The sequence below is a fragment of the Trichoplusia ni genome, chromosome 19, assembly GCF_003590095.1.
Source record: "Trichoplusia ni isolate ovarian cell line Hi5 chromosome 19, tn1, whole genome shotgun sequence".
NCBI lineage: Eukaryota > Metazoa > Arthropoda > Insecta > Lepidoptera > Noctuidae > Trichoplusia > Trichoplusia ni.
This window is the reverse complement of record NC_039496.1, coordinates 3,888,321-3,912,017: the sequence shown is the minus strand read 5'-3', so window position 1 is coordinate 3,912,017 and position 23,697 is coordinate 3,888,321. Positions and strand designations below refer to the sequence as shown.

Below are 23,697 nucleotides of genomic sequence, written 5' to 3'. Positions count from 1 at the left end.
TGTATCCGACGTAAAATACCCCTAGGCGCGAATATTATTTTTTTATCATCAACTAAGATAATAAGTACGAAGAAAATTAAACAAGATAAATCTGAAACATACTCTTAAAAATGATAAAAACGCCGCCGCCCGCGCCCCTCACCTTTGTTACAAGGCTCGGACCGCGCTCGCAACAGAGCTGTGTTTCTAAAACTACGAATTGCATCATAATAATGAATAAAAATTGCATTTTATATTTATTCAAATCTCATTAATACCTATTTTTTTTATCATGAACGTGTTCTAGTCATTGGATACATGAACTGGGCTGCTTCTGTAAGACGACTAAAAAATCACGGTGTATTATAATAAATAAATATTGTACATATTTATAGGTACTATAGATATTGCGCTACATATAAAAATTGCAATGAAACAAAATAAATCTTCACCTAGGTTTTACATGTCCTAAAATTAGTTAATTCATAAAAAAACATTCATTACTTCTCTATTTTGTTTCAAAAAAGAAAAAATACAAACCCTGTTTGTATATTTAAATACCTATTTCATCATATTAAAAAAAAAGACTCTCTTAATAAAAATGTATATTTCAGATGCATCGACATTTCGTTATTTTAACTCTTTCTGATATTACATTAGAACATTTGTTATCTAAAAGCAGTTAAAACATTCCTTTTTTGTTTTTTTTTTATTCCAATTATGTATTTTGATACACAACATAAATACATAATATATATTATATGAACATAGAATCCCAAAACAGATTCCCTTCTACAACAACAAATAGGCATATATAATTATGGAACCCTGACCAACGGTAATTATACTAAAACAGAATATTTATAACGATCTCTTAAACATAATTGTGATGAGAATAATAACAAGAACATTAATCTATATCCAATGTCCTGAATGTGGCGACCTCATTTTTCGTACCTTTAGACTTCTTTTCTGTCTTCCAAAAGTTTTCGTCCAAGAAGGTTTCTCTGGAAAAACACAAAAAAAAGTGACTCTGAAAAAAATTATCACTGATGACCTAAAAAGGTAGGTTTGGGCAAAACTTCGAGGGCCTATGCTCGCTGTCGGCTTCGATAAGCTGAGTTATGATTTAGGTCACTAAATACAACAAACTGTTTTGGTGACGACCGTTTGTATTGCTGATTCCAGGGCATGGGTAATGAACAACTTGTTACTGGAAAACAATAGGGTATTTCTAAAAACTCTTCTCTTCCAATACAAATGTTGATCAGCGACCGGTCGTCTTTTGGTGAAAATTACTAGTCACACATTAGCATTTAATTTTGACAACAGATTAATTGATCAGCTTTTCACAGTACATCAATAACTCAAATTAAAAATTATACGCTGACGGGTGCGGGAGTTTCAAATACAAATATAAAGAAGTTAGAAACTTAATAAAACAAAGATTGAATGGCGCTAGTAGCGCAGTCTCACGGCAAATTTATTGAAACAATTTTAGTTCCAATTTCCGTCACCGTAAAAAAAATGACAGTTTAAATGGTAACCTTTACTAGGTGGATATATTTATTGTAATGTATTTCCCTTACCTTTGTTCCATGACGATCCTTAACACTTCCTTGTTCATTTCAGCCATTGAGGGGCGAGTGCCGCCGTAGTCTTTTGGTAAGTCTTCTTTGCTGAGGTATTTGAATATCGTGTCCGACTTTGGCACGTGGAAGTGGACCTGTAAATAATATTCCATATGTATTGACTAGTATTGGAGGATTTTGTAGGTATATCAAGATTGAGATCTAGGACCAAGTCCAGTATGCAAGTGATATTTCTGGACTTAGTTTTAATGACGATGCAGATCACTTAGATCAACGAAATGGCATTTCTTTTCGACAAGTCAAGTAAGTTTACATGTTACTTCTATAAGTGTCCTTTCGGTTCTATAATAACGAGATGCAGGTTTCAGGTCCACGAAAACATCGTTCGGAAACCTACTGGAATCCGAACTCGAAAACCCGCAGTAAGACATTGTGGTGATCAATGGTCTAACCTAAGATGCCTTTGTCCAGCATTGGGCCATATATTATATTGTACGTTACTTATTTTTTAGTAAATCATACGGAAAATAACGATCAAACTAGTCACTGAAACAGAAGCAACTCTTCACTGGGCATTTTTATCAATTATAAATTTTACCAACCATAGCAGTAATTTCTGCTTTCAGGAAAGGCTTCATGAGTCCAAATAACTTGTCTATGAAGGGCGGTGCGTTGAGAATGTGGATCTGCTTCAATCTGATCGGCATCGCTTCCTGAAACACGTAAAATGAATGTTAGTGAAAGGTTAAACAAATATCGGAGATCGGAGTGATGTAGTCAAATTAGTCGACGTTAGTGATAAAATTACTGATGATTTCCTAATGACTGTCTTTTTAATGATTCTATCATCATCATCATCAGCCTATCGAAGTCCACTGCTGGACATAGGCCTCTCCAAGTGCACGCCACTGAGATCGATTTTCGGCTTCTCGCATCCAGCTCCTGCCAGCCGTCTTGCGCAAGTCATCACTCCACCGTGCCTGAGGACGTCCTACACTACGTTTGCCGAGGCGTGGTCTCCACTCTAGAACTCGTTTACCCCAACGGTTATCGGTTCTTCGGCTAATATGGCCAGCCCACTGCCACTTCAGCTTGCTGATTCGGTGGGCTATGTCGATGACTTTGGTTCTCTGACGGATTACCTCATTTCTGATGCGGTCCCTCAGAGAAATACCGAGCATAGCCCTTTCCATAGCCCGCTGAGCGACTTTAAACTTGTGAACCAGCCGTACCGACAGTGTCCACGTTTCGGCTCCGTAAGTCATGACAGGTAGGACGCACTGATTGAAGACTTTTGTCTTTAGGCACTGTGGGATCGACGATGTTAGGACTCGACGTAACTTCCCAAATGCAGTCCAACCCAACTGAATTCTCCTATTCACCTCGTCCTCAAAGTTGTTTCTACCTAACTGCAATGTCTGCCCGAGGTATACATATTTCTGAACAACTTCGAGAACGGCGCCGTGTATCGCAATCGGTTCCGGTAGAACATGTTCATTGAACATGACCTTGGTTTTGTCCAAGTTCATCCGTAGGCCGATGCGTAGAGAAGATTCAGCCAGGCCGTTCAGCATCTGTTGTAGGTCCTGCAGCGTTTCCGCCATGATGACAATATCGTCAGCAAATCGCAAGTGAGAGATGTGTTCGCCATTGATGTTGATGCCGCGTCCTTTCCAGTTCAGCGTCTTGAACATATCCTCCATTGCATTAGTGAACAATTTCGGGGAAATAACATCCCCTTGTCTCACTCCTCGATGCAACGGTATGGGCCTTGTTTGCTGATTCTGTACTTGGACGGACATTGTAGCGGCTTCGTAAAGACATCTCATCACTTGGATGTATCGCCAATCTACTTGACAACGCTGCAGGGACTCCAGAACAGACCAGATTTCAACCGAGTCAAAGGCCTTCTCATAGTCCACAAATGCTAGACACAGGGGCTGATTATACTCTTCGGTCTTCTGTATAATCTGCCGCACTGTGTGGATGTGGTCTATGGTGCCGTATCCGCTCCGAAACCCGGCCTGCTCCGGCGGTTGGAATTCGTCGAGTCTTCGCGCAAGTCGGTTCGTGATCACTCTTGAGAACAGCTTATAGATGTGGCTTAGGAGGGAAATGGGTCGATAGTTCTTCAGCTGGGTTTTGTCTCCCTTTTTGAAGAACAGGACGACAACACTCCTACTCCACGCCTCTGGAGTTCTCCCTTCAAACAGGACGGCATTAAAAAGCTTTTGGAGCTCCCCTAGTAAGGGGTTTCCTCCTGCTTTTAATAGCTCTGTTGTAATGCCATCCTCGCCAGGGGCTTTTCCATTTTTGAGCTGTCTCAGAGCGATCTCGATTTCGCCACTGCTGACTTCTGGCAGGTCTTCGGTGAAATGGCGTGTTAATGTGGCTCTGGGATCCTCATTTCCGGGATCAGGTCGAGATGCATGCGATGCGTATAACCGGCCATAGAAATTTTCCACTTCCGTAAGGACTGCCGGCACCGAAGAGACGACTTCTCCACTTGTTGTGGTCAGCTTCGTCAAGTGGCTTCTTCCAAGAGATTGTACGAACACCTTTGACCCCCGATTCAGCTCAATTGCTCTTTCAATGTCTAGAGTATTGGAGCACCGGAGGTCGCGTCGTACGTGCTTGTTGATCTCTTGGTTTAGAGCCCGCTTAGCTGACGAAGTGACAGGCGGGTTTTCACGTCGTTTCTTCATAAGCCCTAATGTCTCTTCCGAAAGCTTTGATTTCCTGCCCTTACGCTGCATGTTACAGAATCTCGAAGATATTAATATATAATGATTCTATAACTGGGAATAAGTCAGAAATTTGTCAACAACCGACTGATCACACATTGAGTCAATATCTTTATATTATTAATCTTGAATTGAACAAGGGAGAAGTCACAAATTGTAATCTTCTAGACCCTAAATTTAGAAAGAGAAAAATTATATGAACTTACCTCCTGATATTTGGCAATTTTCCTTGCAACGGACACATTGAACTTAGTAATGAATTTAAGGTTAATATCCTTAGTATCTAAAACAACAATATCTTCTTCAGCGAACTCCGTATTGTTGAGTATCCAGGCATCGAACAGCATTATGAACATTCTGGCGTCTTGTAAGTGATCGTACTGCTCTAAACCAGGATCGTTCAGTTGCCAAAACCAGATATTCCTTTTCCCGGATATTTCGTATTGCGCCAAATTTCTGCAAACATTTTTATCTTAGTCACAAACAATACAGTCTTATCTTAGACGAAGCTAATACATGAATTATTACTAGTTTTCTTTGGTATCAACATCAAAACAAGCGGTTGTAATTAATAATATGTAGATATTATTCTTGAATGAATTTCGATCGTAACGAAAACAGGCCATTTGTTGTCTATCACAGATGTGTTGCAAAAGTGATAAATCAAGAGATCGCTCGAGCGTTTTTAATATAGTATTAGCAAAGGGTTTTTTCTTTGGCTTCAATTAAAGAAGAATTACCGAGCATTGAATGTCAAGTAATATCTTTTATGTGCTTCAATTTGTTGCGTTTACAAAACTAGACCTCTAAAGGAAGAATGTGGCAAAGTCTGCTAGTTCTGCTGAAATTCATAAAACGATTTTGCTAACTCTATATGGAGACTTTGTTCAGATTTTAATCTCTATCAGTGAGAATTAAATACCTTGACAGAAACATAACAAAAAACACTAAGTACCAAACTAGTAAATTATAGGAAACATGTTTTCACAAATCACTCAATCATTCTTATTTGCAAACGAGTTTAAGTATGTCATTGAATCAATTATGAAGTCCCGGAAAGTACAACATTTGAACAAGACTGCGAAATAGATTATTTGTCATTAAAAACCAGTTAATTGTGACCCGTTTTAATAAGCGTAAATTGACCTATTATATTCTTGTTTTACATTGATTTGATATGTCATAACACATTATATGTTTCCTCGATAATTAATGGGGTATGCTAGAAGTAATTAAAATAATTCAACAACATTCATTATAATTATGAAACTGCAAGGCAAAAGGACTATTAGACGAGTTTTTGTTATTAATCAAATTTCGATAATTCACTTTGACCTGTCATCGATATAAATTCAAGCGTTTTTATTGATGTTACGATTGTAGAAATGTCATTTGGCTAGAAGGGTATGTAGGCAAGTATATGACTGTGTTATGTATATTATGTAATATATGACTCAACGAAACGGGAAAGTGACAACAACCCAACAAGAGTAATGAATCAAAGAAGAATGCAAGTTAGGAATCTCTAAAACCCTTACTGATAAAAAAATAACCAGAAGTGACTAAGTTATTAATCCTTTTGATATTATATCCAAGCAGTTAGTGCTAGGAGTATTTATTTGCTCCACCGTAATGCTGTAGGTATTATTTTTCATCGCTTTCCTATATGAGACAGTGAAACCAGTTTATAACGATTGGGCTGCCATAAATAAATGTCGATGGCATAGTAAAGGTCTCGGGTCAAGTTTGGATGCGGCTTGCACAGGACCATAGAAATTGGCACGAGAAAGGGGAGGTTATGCCCTGCAATGGGACGACAAAGGCTGTGGATGAGAATGAATTAAATCAACCGGATAGCCGAAAGGTTGAGGTCACCACGCCATACCCACTAAGTGTTTGTGAAAACCCCCGCGACATAAGGATTAAATTCCTGAATGCGGAGTCGTTCAAAAAAGCAGTGTGCTGTCGCTCTTGTAATATAGTGGCTTTTAGAGAAAAGTAAATGATTAAGCCTAGCACAGGCGTCAGGGTTACATTAATGCTGAACTGTATTTTTATGTCAATAAAAACTTTTATTTCCATTTCCATTCCGTTTCCCACAAACTATTTACTCCTCAAACTTTTCCCATTATCCTGCGGTCCATATAGAACAATACAGAAGTAGGTCAGAACCGCATATTGGCCAATACGTTCAAACTGCATTGTATGGCCGCAGTGTCAAGGACAATTGAACTCGAGAGCTTACCTTGGCATCCGCACTCGTTACAGTTCGGTCGAGCGATAGACACGAATAGGGAATCCGCAGATATACATAATGTATGTATGTTTAGTATAAAAGCGGTTTAGGAGCTATGAAGATAGGGACTTTGGTTAAAACGATAATAACATAGCAAACTTACAAGGAATCTATAATAACGTAAGGTCATTTGCAAGGTGTAACGATACCGAAGCCAAAACTATAGTTTTTTCGATTTTTGTCTGTATGTCGGTTTGTTTGTGTGTATGTGCACGCTAATCCCGGAAGGATCGTATCAGATTTTTACATGAAAAAATGCTGTATATAACAATAAAAATAAATAAACACGGACATATTTTCTTATACCTAACAGTGTCTCTTTAGATTATCAATTTGTGTAATCCTCAAGTGGTGGTATCCTATCTTTAATGATCAATTACTCACCAATTAATATCGAATTACAAATAATTATTATGTGTCATATACCTATTTATTGAGATAATAACAGCTGCAAAGTTGTTACTACACAATTACGTAAATAATCATGAACCCGATACAAAATAGTTTTCATACATTGTCGCAGACACTGCAATAAATACAAGCAAGTTTAAATTCCAGTGTTCTGACGATTTATTGCGGAGATTAAACGAATTAGTTACACCCATAAGGTCGCCCTAGATTACCAGCGGCCGGGACCGTAAGTTAAACCTTGCAGAATTTTCATGTTACGAGTTTCTACACAAGAGGGATGGTAAACGTAAATAGGAAATACTAGCTTAGGAACAATTTGTATTCTAGAAGCAATTAATTAAATTTTGATTTATCTATGTTTCATAGATGCAGATTAAATGTTATTAATGATTAATGTGACTCATCCACACACGTGTGATACATTAATTATGGAATTACACGGATAAGACTAAAAATAAAGCAAGGAAAAAGAACCCACAACTATACCTACTTCTTTGTTTTTTGTATCTACCTAAAAAGAGGTAAACGATCGAACGAATGGTGTTCTTTTGTCTAAAATTTCAGTTTAAAAATAAAACGGAACTAAAAAACATTACTTTGTAGTCGGTTATTTATTTAAAGTGTCTGTATAAAAGATACACCAATATTGTTTACCTGCCAATTGCCTAATATAGTAATAACCAATGTATTTAATTAACCCTAAAAACTGGGACTGAATAGGAAAAAACTGCCGCATTTAGAATGACATTTTGTTCTATGTCTATTTATCACTACATCCCAATTGGCAATAACAAGTACAACACGACAGTTAAGTATGGTCTCCTCTTTGCTTATTCGTTCTTGATTAGAGCCGTTAGCATTCCCATTACATAATCAATAAGGTACCTATGCTTGGCACGGTAGTAAGTGAACTTTATATAAGCAAAGTTCAAGGCAGATCAAAGCTACAGCACCTTATGCGGATACATCGAGCTTAGCTGTTTAGTTATGCATGTATTGAAGACTTTATTTAAAGACCTATATTACTTATTAATTTTCCTCTACAGCTGTACCTACCGGAAACAACATTATATTTAGTAACAAGTTATTTCTTTGACGTTGTTTCTTCAGATAGGTTGAGCGCAGGCTTTGACTGTCACCGGACTTATACATTTTAGTTTGAATGTTTAAAGTCATAAAATAGGGTGTTTTCGTAATCCTTATCGTCGGTTCGATAGGTCGAGTAGCCTCTTAGTGTAAGAATATTGCAATTGAAAATGAGAAGCACGCCATGCCAGCTATCGCCTTACTCTGCATTAGGCATTTATTCCTTGTGTCTAGAAAGAAGGGGTCACAAAAATGCTTTCCCTACGTGGGGATCGAACTCTTGACGGTTCTGCATGATGAACTCCACCACTCGACTAGCTTTGCAAGCAGTAGACCAAAAAAAACCAGTATTATTTAACGCAATACTTTACAATAATTACGGTATAACAATTTTACACTCACACGATTTTCAAGACTTTCTGCATTGGCGGTGATAATGGATCTCTGTGGTTGATGAGCTCTGGCGACGTGTCTCTTAGCCTAAAGAACAGCTCAACTGTGGACTTTGTCTTATCCATGTCGTAGTAGCAGCTGTGGAGGAACCTTCGCGCTATCTTGTCCTCTGAAACATTTATAACGGGTAAATATATAGTGTTTATTGTAAAACATTTCATTTTTTGTTCTTCGTATTTTTAGGTAGTTGTATATTTTCATTCATTGTGCGGTAAGATTGTAATGGACATAATTGTATGTTACTCGAGTATTACCTTATCGAATAATATGAATAATACTTTCCATGTAATAGAGCTTTTTACATAATACTACAGAGCTAAGAGTGACTGAGAGTCGTAAGTCATCGACTAGAATGTACTGAAGTAGTAGTAATCAAGAATCATTCAAACAATGATGACTATACTAAAATCACTGAATGCGTCAAAGAGCTATTTATTTAAGTATTTTTTCGTCTACAAGTATAGCTTTAGCTCTAAGAGTATGAGAGGCATGTGGGTGTAATCGAAACGCAAAATAATATTAAGGATCATTAAATAACATCTCATCACTCTCTGGCATTTAGATTTAATTTAAAGCCTAACATCAATGTATGACTACCGTAAACAATAGCTAATAACCAAGCCATAACTAGCTGCCTGAATGGTCACAAAACATAGCTTGGTACATAGGAACAGTTCCGCGTAACAATAAAAACGAAAACCACTCTTACTGCGATAGAAATAGAGATGAGCTGGTAATGTCTTAGTACAAACGCTGACGTGATACCGCCCTAACTTTCCAAGTTACTAAACTCAGTACGTGTCTTTTGTGTGGAAACGAGAGAACTTAATTAATACCAAGTGATTTATATAGAGCGAGTTTTATACGCTCTTGGAAACTATAGAGAACATTTTCTGACTGTATATTGCAGACAAAGGCATTCCTAATTCTGGAATTCTTTTGTACTAAAGTGAAGAAGATTTTATTTCAAGACTGCAATTTCTTTTCAAGAAGTTGTTGCTGCGGAATTAGTCTTGAGAAAGTCGGTCTGGCATTCGGCTTATCATGTAATGGTAAATTGTATTCTAGTCTGAGCATTAGGTAATTCTATAGTGTTTCTAAGACAAGATGTTTTTGCTTTTTTCAGATACTTCACCAAGCAAAGACGAATGGAACCGATCACTGCGAGTTAAAAAAGAGAAACAAATGAAAGAATATATCTCTGTACGAGTTTGGCGTACATCGAAAAGACTTCAGATATCTAACATTTTGGCAAAGACTGGAATGGTTCTATTTTAGATATACCAAAAGTTACACTTATCCACTATCTAAGCAATCTTATCGTGTTAGTTGTCACGTATAACCATAATAAATTCGCTGATAGTTAAAGTATCTATTGTTTAACCTCTAAGGTTATATATAAAAATAATATAATCACAACTCGATTCAAGACCAAGGCAACTTTGTATTCATTTTATTGAACCGGTTTCTCATTCCTCGTTACCTTCTGATCAGACTTAGTTGATTATAAAAAATGTAGAGTCAGTGTTACATGATGGTAAAACACGTTTTGTATCGTAAAGTTATCAACTGTTGGTTCTTTTACTACTGTTAAGATATCAGAATGAAGATAAGTCATATAATCGCAAAATAGCACTCATATTCTATAGGACGATCCGCTTCAGAACAATTGAAATGCCATTGCAAAAATTGTTTTCTGGACCGTATTGCAAGTGGGTTTAGGTCGAAAGTCCAGTATATGTTTGTAACTATTGTGAAGAAGTTGGTGTACCAGTTGTAGAGACGTAACAACGGGTCCCTATTCATTGTACGTCCAGCGATGCACGCTCAATGCCTCAATGGCCTATCGGGTGGCAATTATTCTTTGTGATACTCGGACGAATCAATAACAAGAAGGTAGCCTACTGCTTCTTTTAAGCGATGTACAAAAAGGTTCTATCTAGGCAGTACCTATGCCAGACTGATTGTTTTATAACATTTCTAAGGTCTGAACAGAACGAAACATCCAAGTAGGTTTTATTGTATTTGAAGCTAGTTGGGTACAGGTCTATTTTTCTAAAAAAAATATCAATCTTCTTCATTAATGTACATACTCCGTATAAACACCACAATAGTTATTAATGTAAGTATGTAATAAAATGTGTTTTTCCCACACACTTAATACTCATTGTTTTCACACGATAATATCTGATATATGTCTGAAGACTCGCAAAAAAGGATATTCACAAACGTTATTATTTAAACCGTTGGGGTCTGTGAAAAAGTTTTTAAACATACTTAAACTTTAGTCCCAACCCGGATGCTTATGTCTGTTATGAGTCATTTTTCACTCTCTCAAAATATTAGTAAATCAAATACATGTTTTGTAGTTTTCTGAATTCGAATTTGAAACTCCTAGAAGAATCTTAATCCATCAAAAAACTCTCTTATCCCTGTTTTTGCCAAAGTAAAGAAGACTGCAAGTGGAGAATCAAATTCAACTATAGCATTGCGCGATACGTTTTTTTACTACGTTTGTACGATACGGTAAAGTATCGTACAAACGTAGTATTTAAATATTCATCAAATTATTAATATAACAAGTTTAAATGTCGTCAAGTTTGGCTTACTCTTTAAATCGGCCTGACATTATTCAATTTCAAATCTTTCATTAGCATGTAAATTTTGCACTTTTGCGAAAAAAAACTAAATACCTTTACATTGTATTTGACTTTTTCCACCGATACCGGGATCTATTCAATTTCTGTGGTCTTAAAACTGTTGTCATTCTTTCAAAAGTAAACGAAAATTACAAGTAATGTTCCCCAAACCAAAATTACATATCGGACTCGATCCAGATTTTTACTAAGGAATCTCGAGATGATATTGCATTCGCAAACTAGTCTTAATTGTACACAAACGAATCTTTTAACAATATGTTTTTACGAATCAATTTGAGTGATATCAAAAAACAAAGTACAAAACTACAGACAATATATTAATATTCTATTTCTAGCTACTCAAATATGTCATAAAATTATAAACATAGATATCTCGGGTACTATAGAAGAATGTTATTTGATCTTGTATGTGTAGGTAAATAGAGTTAGCTTACCAATATCCTTCGGCAAATGAGGCTGCTTGTTGATCCAATCCTGAAGTTGTTCCACTTTCTTTTGTACCTCCGGTGACATTTCCTCGCCCATATTGACTTCTGAAGCAAAAATAGTTTTTTCAACACACATTACGGAATACGGGAGTAGTAAAGTACTTAGTGCTAAGGTACGATCGATTGCGCGTCACTGACATCGGAAATTAATCTTCCTACCATGTAATAAAGTTTTTGTCACTGATAAAGTGTATCCATTGATGTGCTTTCAACCGTATGGAGGCCACTATTGTTTCAATACCTATTGTTATCAGCCAGACTTTATTACCGTTTATTTTCGTAAATTCGTTTAAAATGTCTAAAATGCGTGTCTATCACATGACGTGCTTCGTCTCTCTGAAGATGTGCCTTAATAGCTTTCAGACGATGTGGGTATGACGTCACTAGAATTCGATCACTCTTTGTCATGGTTATAGGAATAAGTCTAGCCTTAGTATCCATAATAATTATAATGATAGAGCTCTATGTAATATTTTGTGATAAAAATAGAATCGTTTTGTCCAGAAATGAATTTCGGTTCGATTTCTGATAGTAATAAAGTTGTTTACGTATAAATATTTATGTTAATTCAAATTGCGGCTTTATTTTTTACATATGAGTCATGTCTTCAGAATCGTGACTACAAGCTTAAAATGTAGGTGCTGAAACATAATTTCCAAAAATAAAATCTCTATGCAAATATGTTGAAAGATTCCGTTATTTTGGAGTCATCGTACCTCGCTCTGATAGTAGGCCACACGATTATTTTTTAAAGAATAAAATTATACAGAATAATGCTGCAAGACTTGGTTTGAACAGTGGCATTCTAAGCTGTTAAATGGAAAACTATAAAATACCGCATTGAGAACGCGCTATCAATCATTATACGCATATTTAAGTAAGTACCTAAGTATTGTAAAAGAAACCTCCTACTTCTCACAATGTGATGTAGTTTCTACTTATTTAATTTAATGTTTAAAAAATTACACTTAACAATGGATTAGGCCCAAATTATTTTTATTGTAAAATTTGCGGACATATCCATAGTACGTAGTAATGAGGTCATATCTTTACCAAAAAAAAACAATTGCTTTTCTATTGGTAATTCTTTGTTTTGTCCGCTTAGGAAGAAGAATCTTGCACAATATCCTGTCGACAGTGACAACACCTTGAGACCACAAGTGCCGCTTTCAAAGTATGGTGCAAGAGCAACAACAGAGTGCAAACCAGCGCAGTAGCGACCGACAACTTATTACCCGTAAATTAAAGTTAATTATTAGAAATACAGTTATTTAGAGGAACCCGGTTGCCTTAAAGTACAACGTCAGGTTAGCTTGTCAGAGGTAGAGGAAAAAATCAAAGGAGACAAGAATTCAGCCCTATTGAGGAAAAAAGCATTGCCGCATCGATTTGGTCATGCGATGCTGATATAATGAAGGGACAGTAAAAACTTTAAAATTAACAAGTGTTGTGTTAGTTAATAAATTACCCAAAGTAGAATAAGAATAAATATAAATAAATAAATGCGGACAACATCACATACATTGTTCTGAACCCAAAGTAAGTTACTAAAGCACTTGTGTTATGGAATTCAGATACAACGAAGGTACCACAAACACCCAGACCCGAAACAATGTAGAAATGTGAATTTTTACATTGACCCGACCGGGGTTCGAACCCGGGACCTCAGAGCTAGCGACACCTTGAAACCGGTGCGTACGCCACTCGACCACGGAGGTCGTCAAGAGTAAAAGTGCCAAATTGACATTTATTAATATCTAACTTGACCTTTTCTATCAGTTATGTAAAGCTCTATGTTCTGAACTACGATGATCAAATAAAAACAGACGACTATTTTCAGTGTAAGGTTAAAAATAAATGTCTACATAAATAAAATAATCTGTGTTATAATAAAATATACGAAAACAATAACGTTATTCAATAAGCTATACAAGCTTATCACTGTAATGCTAAACTGGTCATAGATTGTTATCTCTATACAAGTATCGAGGTACTTCAACGATTACCACTACGTATGATTAAGCTAACCGCACGTACGCCTACAGTACGATAGGCAGATAAACTTCGAACATGTTTTTGCAAAATATGAAAAAAGAAAATTAGTTTTGACCGTCATTTGGACAATCTGGATAATCAATGTGGTGTTCATTTTTTTGTAAAATTGTAGCCAACGTTATGTGAGATCCTTATCATTTTTATGGAAGTCCACAAAAATATTAAGATCACAGTTTGGAACATTAAGGGTCTAAACAGACGGACTGCATTTCAACTGCAGTCGGCGTGCAGTCTTGTGACGGTTGCTATAGCGGCTGGTTTGCAGTTCTATTGCAGTCGTCTCAACTGCATCCGAACTGCAAATTTGCTGTTGGATTGCAGTTGAAATGCGGTCCGTCTACTTAGACCCTTAGACTTTTGATAGCTGATACTTTAATGTGAATATCACTACCATTAAAATTCTCACATAAAAATATCGCTGTCTGATATTGCTAACTGATACTGAAATGTCATTTCGTTCCAGAAGGTCTTAAAAGATCACTTCTGCATGATACGGAACCACAGCGTAATTGCACGGATGATTTATAATGGACGGGGGCCCAAGTCAATTGGAACAGTCGTTGTGCTGAGGAATAAGGGTCATTGGTGTTATGACGGGGCCATGAGGGCAAGGTGTACTTAGGTTGCGAAAACTAACAATATAATGTGTTATTTGGCTGCTCGTTGTGTTTAAGGTCATTCAATATAAGAGATAGGACGATAGATAGTTACAAACTATATAAAGGGTAAATTAAGGCTAAAGATGAGTAAGGTAATTAAATCATCATCATCGGCCTAGCTTTTTCCCAACTATGTTGGGATCGGCTTCCAGTCTAACCGTTTTAGCTAAGTACCAGTGTTTTACAAGGAGCAACTGCCTATCTGACCTCCTCAACCCAGTTACCTAGGCCACACGATTCCCCTTGGTTAGACCGGTGTTCAGACTTTTCAAGCTTCTGACTACCTATAACGACTGTCAAAGATGTATGAATAACAGCCGGGACCCACAATTTAACGTGACTTCCGAAACACGTTAATTAAATATTAAACAATTTAATAAAATATTGCACGATATAAAATAAATATACGTAAAATGACTTCTTGTTTTCGATATTCTTAAATAAAGGACTCTCACGCTCGATAAGGAATCTGATCAAGATAAGAAAGAAGGTACTGTGCTGTGTGTAGGTTAAACTACAAAACTGTAAAACAACAGTGTAAGTTTAATATCTTCCCTAGATAACGAACTTAGATTACCTCCAGGTATTTTCCAACGCTTTATCATTTAAATATGGTGTTATTTTAGCGGGCCAGATTACATGCCGCAATAAATTTAATATCCTGAATCATCTATTGATAAGATATTTACTGATTTCTACGTCATAACGTAATATTATGTTGTATGTATAACCGGTACACCTTCAGAAAAGTATTATATTAGAGAATACACGCGAATTATGGCTGACATCGTTAGATGCATCTTTAGTAAAAATAAACAATTATATTACTGATTAATTTTCGTCAATATAAAGTCAATGTTATTACTATGACTTGAAGGAATAAAAAATTACGTTATTGCATGTCAACACTTTTATTGGAATCGTCATGAAAATTTTAACGAGTTTCGGTCCTTTAAACTGAAAAGTAAATGTTATCTGTATGACCTGTCATCCTCAACACAATCAGTCAGGCAACACGATACCCCTTGGTGAGAGTTGAGACTGGTTATCATACCATCTGGCTGACTACCCGACTGTCATAGATTTGCTAATAGCAGTCATCCCATGTGTCAATGGCAATTAACAAAACATTTAAAACAAAATGCAAACGGAAAAATACCACAGTCATTTAACAGTTATTTTGATAAAACCTATAGTAAAACGCGTAAGATAAAGGGAGTTATAATTTCATATCAGTAACATTCACATTATCTTTGGTGATGTAATGATTTGACACAGTTTTTCTTGACTTGTCACTTTATCTTGGTAATCGCGTGTTCGGGAAAGTATCGTGTATCTTAACCAAGGGCATGACTTTAGTAGATGCCATAAACCAATAAATGAATTTATTCAAAGAAACTGGTTACTTAAAATGTCGTCTCTAACTTTCTACCGAGAAGCAGCTAGGCACCTGATGAATAAAACTGACTCTGGCACGAAAATTACAGTGGAACTAACATTTATTTTGTGAAATTACTTCTACTATCAAGCTGAAAAACGCCAAAGATATTCTTAGCTCTTCACGTCTTATTAGTGTGTGTATTTTAGGACCTGTGACCTAGATTGGAAATAACAATTTGATGTCCTAGTACTTATTTATGGTTCAACGCTCATGACATTCAATTCAATTTAGTACGGTCAAAAACAGCTTTACCAAAACGAATCAAATCTTTGGGTCTGAAATGGATATCGGCTGGAAAAAACAATAGTTGTTAGTCTTTCTCATGTAGTTTAATACCTAGTATCTACGCAAGGCGGTCGTGATGTCTCTATCGTTAAATGGGGACACAACCAAATCATAGCTGAATAAAACCCTAGCTTAATAAAGACTAGTAATGGAGTTGGAATTGGTTAAGTTCTAATGACCTAATGCGGGATTTTTTTGTATCTAACGAACGAAACGAAAGAGACTTAGGATGAAAATTAAAAAGCAAAATTTGAAAACTTTAATTTATAACTTTTCCCATTATTATTTTGTTTTGTAACCGCTTATTCTCTCTCTGACTTGACGATGAAAATAACGTTATGAGAATCACGAATTCATTTATTTGGGTCAAAATAGTAAACATTGAACAATACATTTTCAATATCCATTGTTTAATTTCAGCGAGTTTCGTTTTGGAGTAAGCCGACCTTTTCAGATAATAATATCATTCACGTTGTTCTATTCATGTGGGAGAATATCTGATTGCTTTATTTATAAAACAAACGTGACTATTGAAAAAATACTGGGTAAGGATAAGAAGTCTCAAGATTTGAGTATTTATTTTATAAGTCAGACTGTATTGTAACAAATATTTTTGCTGTTGCCGGTATATTTAAACGGAATGCCCGAAGTTTTACTGAGAGTACTACAGAGGCTTTCGGCCAACGACAACGAATAGCCTCATGTTGCATAGGCGATACATAAAGAAATCTATGCTATGAAAATTCCAGATTTTTTTTATGAAGATATGCGAAAACTCTTGAATTGCAGAACAAATATGGGGACCGGCCATCGACGAGCGCCGACGTTCGACAACGTTTTTCTAAAACAACGTTATTAATAAATGCATTAACATTCAAATAAATAGAATAGAAAACGCTTAATGATTAAGTATTAGTATAAGTATGGTTCACTTAGGATTATGGTGATATACATTTTATAGCATCGTTCTTGCCAAGTATGCTTGCCAATTTCAATTACCGCTACGGGTAATCTTTAGTAAAGAATAAAGTCTTGGTAAAGTAGGTATAAAGCCTTGCTTCATGCATGCTTAGCTAAACAATTGCAGATAGTCAATTTTTTATTTTGATCTTTTAATCTTTAGCCCGAGCTAGATCCCAATAATGGACAAAGGCTTCCCCCTTTATCCTTCAACCAGGGAACGGAAAAAAATAACTCATAAAATGTCAGATGCCGATAACTTAAACCATATTTATTGAAATTGCAGAGTGATTGAATTTATATTTTGTTTACATACGTAGATAATGTAGTTACTACCATGTAGCCTCAGCACTATCTGTCCAAAACTCGGAACAATAGATGAACAAGGTCATTCGTAATGTTATCTAACTTTTAATTACGCGATTTTTGTTATTAAAACCGCTTTAGGAAAGATCGTTAGGTTTTCCTGTTAAACAAAACTATGTAATAAACGTCAATATCAATTCCAGTGTTATGGCAGATTACAGAGGTACGCCTCACGGATGTGACTTTACGTTTTTGCGCTTGCACAAGTTTCAAGTACCAAGTAATTAGAAAATTCATGTATTTTTCTTATCTTGTGATCTATGAACAATATCATTTTGTACATATGATTTAACTTGCGAAGACTTTGTAGGCACAGCTGCAAATTATAACAATTGGTAAATTCTAATGAAAATGTCCAAACATTTAAATGAGTAAAGATGATTTTATACCAAATTTTCCATATCTCAGTAGACGTACTTCAAAAACGTAAAAAAGAAGGTACAATAAACAACTAAAGTGGCATAATGACATCATAAAGTAAGTGCATGAGGTATCATCGCAGACACTCATTTTACTTTTTTAAACCGAAGCACAGATAATAACATGAGCCCTTTCTATATTCTATAGGGTCTATACCTCTATGGGGCGGAAACGTATCAAGAATTCCACTTACTTTTGTTCGGCAACAACTCGAATTGTTCAAGGATTACCGGTACACGATAAGTAACAGCTGTTTATAAAACACGTCTCGAGAGCGGCGCGCACGCTCGTACACTGGAGTTGTGTTTGGCTTAATGGCCGTCAGAAACGGTAAAACCGCGGCTTCGTTGATACGCGAAATAAACGATGAATTCGACGGTCGACGGCGCAAGAGCAGGGCCACGATACATACTGCCTCGCAACTGTCATTTCGAACATGTGGGAAACGTTACAATGTTTGCAAAAACACTTTTATATTTTTCTGTAAATAGCATAGAAGGTTGTTTGCCTTCTTACTGGCCAATGCGCGGGTTATTATTAGATTTAGTTGTACCATTAAGTCTGACTGTAAAATCTTCCTGTGGGTAATTGACCACCACTGAGGGTCTATTCTTGAACATGCAATCCAATCATTGAAACCAAATTAGCTCAAGGTAGATCACTAAGAACTTCCAGAATAAATCAATGAACGTTAGTTACTTAAATCCATTAAAACTGTTCTTTATTTATGCCATTAGATATTAATATACTTTTTTAAATAAATTAAAACTAAACGGATTGTATCAAGGTTTAATTGATTAATGAAATTCATACTCTTTGGATTCTTAGAGGTCGTCGCCATACTTAGGCTAAACTTTGAAGGTTAAAATAAAGGACAAAATAAGAAGGAAATAAACTCAACCAATATTTAAATCAAAGAATTAAATCAGCCTAGATTGAACTATCGATTCACGATACAGGATTCTTTTGAAAGTAGCACTGTTACCTGTAAAACTCGTTTTCTCTTTGTGAAAGGTTTTCATTTGAAACTTTTTGCTTAAGTTACTAACAAATCATCAAACTAAAATAAATCATCTATGAAAACCGGCCAGGTGCGAGTCGGACGGGTACAAAACGTTCTAGGAAATAGGATTAAAACATATCTATTGTACGGGCTCTATGTTTTCGTATTTAAATAATAGAAATACAGCATCTGTAAAACAAAACAGTTGCCTAACTAACACAGTTCATACGAGACGGATAGACAGCAGATTCTTAGTAATAGGGTCAGTCTTACCGTCTGGATCGCGACACTTAAAACGAAAAAACACTATACCTACAGGTGGATATGCTACACAAATAAGTGCTGTAATGTAAGCAAAAATACAAGGTTACGATGTAATCTATAACAAAGTTTACTCTTCCCCCTAACTAAAATCCGTAAAGAAAAATTTAATTATAAACGATTTCAATCTATCTACTTCCACCCTATACAAAGATATTTTTTTTTTCACAACCGACTTTGTCACTCCAAGCTAGGTGTGTCAGATAATAAATATTCTACATAGAAATGAATAATAAAATGTATGTTGACTTACGTTAACACAAAAATATTGAAGTAAATACATACCTCAGGAGTGTGTAATAAATCAAATCAATATTAAATCTGGCGCCATTTGCACACATGTTTATATGTCAACCGGGAAAACCAATAGAAATGCGTCATAGCATAGACTGTAATAATGCTGTCACCAAAAAGCTATCAAAAAACCGAGAATTATATATGAAACCCTAAAAATATACGGCGTGAAACACTTAAAGTAATAGAAAAAAAAATACAATGATTATATTTGTAATTAAAACATGTATGGATATTCGTAATCGTTAAATGAAAAAATTACTTAGCTTCGCGTACTCGTGTTTAGTGAACGCACCCATATTTTTTTACTTTTAATACAAATGTTGCCATTGCTATAAAATTTGAGAATGTGTATTTTAACTGCATTTAACATCGGAATGGCTTTTCATCTAATATTTTAAAGCAAAGTAATGACAGTACACTAGCAAAAGTACTTCAAAGAAGCTAAATAAATTAAAATAAACATAGGTTTGCGTTTACTAGTATTCATAATAGAATGTAGTTAAATAGACTGACAACACAAACTGCTGCAAGTTTGCGCATGCGCCGAATGGCGAATCAGTGACTATTCTTTGAGTTAAATATTTTTTAAATAAGAAATTTTATCGTTAGTTGGTAATATATTTATGTAAACGTGTAATTTATAAATTAATTTAGACTAAAACTTTCAGTAATACAACTCTTATATCGCAATTTATAAAGTGATAAAGTGTAACATTGGTGGCCATTACAAAACCTAAACTTTTTATCAGAACAAATGTCCATTTGATGTTTCGGCGACGTTGTGACTAATCTCACGGAAAGCTAACTAAAAATCGCGTATTGTGCTTTTATTTACTGCATATAGGAATCCTAAAGTGCTGTGAACTTAATTATTGAGAATCCTTGTTGTAAATTATTTCAAAACGTTTTGTGCCGAACGACAATTATTGGGGTTGACTTCTCACAAGGAACTGTCAATTGTTACATTTTTTCGATACATTCATTTCTTTTATCGACAAATATTAATTAGCCGAACACGTATAACATTAGTTACCCGAAGATTGGCTGTCTGCATGGCGATTTTGGTAATTTGACTAAGTTGGACACCCACATCGCTTGTTGTTACTCTTCAATGAACATAACATTGGCACGGCGACCTCTATTCACTCTCGCTCCCTTTCTGAGTAAAATCGTGTAAAATCATTAATTTGAATTGTGTACCAAAGAAACTACAGTTATCATTTTGAGATTTCCGATACGAGTCGTCAGGTGTCGCCGAAACATTTTGTGTTCACTTGAAAAATTGTGTTTGCAGTGTAACAAAAATGATTTTGAGATAAATTGTCTAATAGTGCAGTGGTCATAGTATTGAAGTGAAGAAAAAAATAGCAATAATAAAAAAGTGACAAAAGTGTTGTGTTGGATTGTGTTATGGCGACGCGTCGCTGGCTGGTGTCGTGGAGGCTGTGGTGACATGGGCTGCGCTGCGGCCCCGACAGACGCTGGGAACTGGGAGTGAGCTAGTGCTGGGCTTAGAGCCTGCACAACAAGTCTTGTATTATGAATAAGCGTGACAGCAGTAAAGACAAAGAACGACAGAGTGACGACAAGAGAACATCTACGTAAGGAGCTTTACTATTTCTTGTATCAGTATCTGCTTTTCATTACATCATCATCAGAGAAACAAGCAAGCAGGTTGGTCAGCTGTAGTACTCATCATGGGCTGTGCTTTGCTTGATAATGCCATGACTAAACCATTAACATCTTACAGCTAACGCTTGGATCATGCTAACTTGTTTTCCATAACACTCAACTTCAGTTTGTGATGTAAGTTTATAATCTTATAGTCTGTAGTGTAGCTGATTTTCTATTTTAAAGTAGCTCCATTTGTTTTATCATGTTTCTGATAATGTAAAGATTGAATCAGTTAAGTAGAGCACATACTCTACATGTAGGGTGACCAATGATATAGTTATTTTGATTTATGATAAATATAAATTATCTTGATTCTTAAATACATACCATTGAAGGCCTTTTTATAATTACTTTCAACTGTGACTCCAGTTCAAGGAAGTATTTTGTTAGAAAGCTTAGTAATGCATTTACAATAATGATTTCCATTTAGTATCCTGTTATTTTGCCCTTAATTTCTTGCTATGATTTCAGTTTAAAATAATTTGTGCATCAAATTCAAGTTTCTCTACTCAATCATCTGAAATGTTTAAAAGAATTTACATTATCAATCTGTACAGCCAATATAAAAGTGTTTTATATATTTGTATATGCGTACATTATTGTAATGTTTCTACTAATCTACTATTAAGCATATCTAAATTACATATTTGATTAGACAATCCATGACTCAACCAGCATTCTATTCCAACTTACTTATTTACATACCATTCCTTATACTGTTAGTTAGCTTCATATCCAGTCTATTTAGATTTTCCTTTGGCTACATGTTCTTAACAGATGCAAAAACCTGATCACAAATAGCATGTCAATGATCTCAGCGGATCAATGTGAATGTAAACAAACTTTTTGATGCCAATCACATGTTTGTATCTAAAAGTGGATTTTAGCTTTAAAACATTCATTTTTTTTGATGGAAAGTCATACTTTTTAATGAAAAAAGGGACAAGTAGGTTATAACAGGTCTGCTTCAAATTTATATGAGGAAAGACAGGTTTTATTAACAAAACATTAATTTGAGCACCTTTCTCACTCCAATACTATATAATATAATAATATCAGTTAGGTGAGAGAAACATGAGGCCAGATGTAGAGGTACATTTATCTATCAATTCATTTTCTACTTTACTAGGGAATCCCTAAGGTGATACTAAGAAGCTTAACAATATTAATACTAAAATTGTAAAGAAATGAGTCACAGTAGGAGATAAAAATAACACTGTAAATATGACTTAAATTCAGTGAATCATCAGAAATGTTAATGTTTCAGGAAAAGTTGGTTCCCACTGTTTATAAACAATACACAGTTCAATAATACTTGAAATTCAATAGACCCAACAAATATGTTAATCATTTAATTAGGAAACAAGGTTATTTAGCCACTAAAGTCAAGAGAAATTCAAGACTACAACTATGGGCACATATCTTACATAAATTAATTTGCATCAATACATAATACTACAAAGGATAACAACCTGTTTGTTAGGAAACTATTTGCTCAACTAACCAAAGCTTTATTATGTCATTCTGTGTAAAGTAACAGAATATAGTAGCTAACTTATACCTAAGTACTGCAATACTGATGAATCATTAACATCTTGTATCATACAATACTTACTGCTGATAATATTCTTTATAAAAACAGACCTCAGCATAATTTATAGCCACAATCTTTGTCCACTGCAATGCATTGTTTATTGGTTGAATGGATTCAATAACAGTACTCAGTCTCATCATAAAAATGTATTTCATTTTCGAATATTTATTTACAAAGTTACATTGTGAGAAGAGTGACATTCCTTAACTGACTACTGACTTGACCAACTTTGTTGTTTTCTATAGAAATCAAGAGTGCCTTGCTTGTATGTCACTCAAAATTGACAAGTGAATTGTCTCTTTATGTGTTGACTATGTATTTTTTTATATCAAGTAATGATGCATATTCAAAGTGACCGTTATTGTTCTTTTCTAATTAAATGCTACAATGCATAGGAAATAGTGAGTATTAATAAGGATTTAATTTAAATAAGAAATTCTATTCATCATAAGTTGAGTTATTTCTTATAGTTGATGCCACAAATAGTGAAATAAATGCACACAGTATGATTCTACTGCATAATATTTATATCAAAGGTTATATTATAGTGTTGTTTTAATACATTTTGCTATAAAATACACTTTAGCCACATGTTTTGTAACATTGAAAACCTATAAAACTCCAAAGAGAATGTATGTAGTTCACTTTAAAGTGTATTATAAATATGAATATTTAGAAATTCTCATAACAACAACAATTTTAATTAGAAAATCAGCATTCAGAATAAAAAGTATCTGCATGTTACTTGCACAGCTAGATAATTGTCTCCTTCCATGCTTTCGGTGGTTGGAAGTGCATTGTAACTTTCACTTTTAAACTCAATGCCAATAACGGTCGGTATGATTCACTATAGCTGCTGTGTTTTGATGTAGCATGATATGAAGCATCTTATGAATTATGATGTGCCATTTTG

General features: G+C 35.2%; 2 protein-coding genes across 19 annotated transcripts in view; one reads left to right on the top strand and one right to left on the bottom strand.

Annotated features, from left to right (window-relative positions):
* Positions 1-571: 571 nt before the first annotated feature.
* On the bottom strand, positions 572-22,939 carry LOC113503419 (alpha-tocopherol transfer protein-like). 4 transcript variants are annotated; one of them, XM_026885383.1, is made up of 9 exons: positions 22,806-22,939; positions 21,896-22,060; positions 21,542-21,707; positions 11,656-11,754; positions 8,511-8,670; positions 4,522-4,771; positions 2,174-2,284; positions 1,569-1,705; positions 873-986 (listed from the first exon to the last, which is right to left on the bottom strand). In XM_026885383.1, exons 4-9 carry the CDS (start codon positions 11,744-11,746, stop codon positions 890-892), a joined length of 846 nt encoding a protein of 281 aa, XP_026741184.1. In that variant the 5' UTR covers positions 11,747-11,754; positions 21,542-21,707; positions 21,896-22,060; positions 22,806-22,939; the 3' UTR covers positions 873-889. The 4 variants fall into 4 exon arrangements, with proteins under 4 accessions (XP_026741183.1, XP_026741184.1, XP_026741185.1 ...); XM_026885384.1 differs by lacking the exon at positions 21,896-22,060; XM_026885382.1 differs by lacking the exons at positions 21,542-21,707; positions 21,896-22,060; positions 22,806-22,939 and adding an exon at positions 18,089-18,290 and having other exon boundaries at positions 572-986.
* Positions 20,032-23,697, top strand: part of LOC113503417 (casein kinase I) — a 32,392-nt gene continuing 28,726 nt past the window's right edge. For 10 of the 15 annotated variants that reach the window (XM_026885379.1, XM_026885378.1, XM_026885376.1 and 7 more), the window contains exon 1: positions 20,135-21,117. In XM_026885379.1, the coding sequence (XP_026741180.1) occupies positions 21,056-21,117 (62 nt within the window). In that variant the 5' untranslated portion in view covers positions 20,135-21,055. The other 5 variants (XM_026885367.1, XM_026885368.1, XM_026885369.1 and 2 more) reach the window with 5 other exon arrangements.

Bases quoted from the DNA above. Each gene is read 5' to 3' on its own strand.
- LOC113503419 (XM_026885383.1), bottom strand. From the start codon at position 11,746: ATGGGCGAGGAAATGTCACCGGAGGTACAAAAGAAAGTGGAACAACTT. The intron at 8,671-11,655 runs GTAAGCTAACTC...TAAATGTTTCAG, and splicing joins TCATTTGCCGAAGGATATTG to AGGACAAGATAGCGCGAAGG. The intron at 2,285-4,521 runs GTAAGTTCATAT...TACGTGTTTCAG, and splicing joins AAATTGCCAAATATCAGGAG to GAAGCGATGCCGATCAGATT.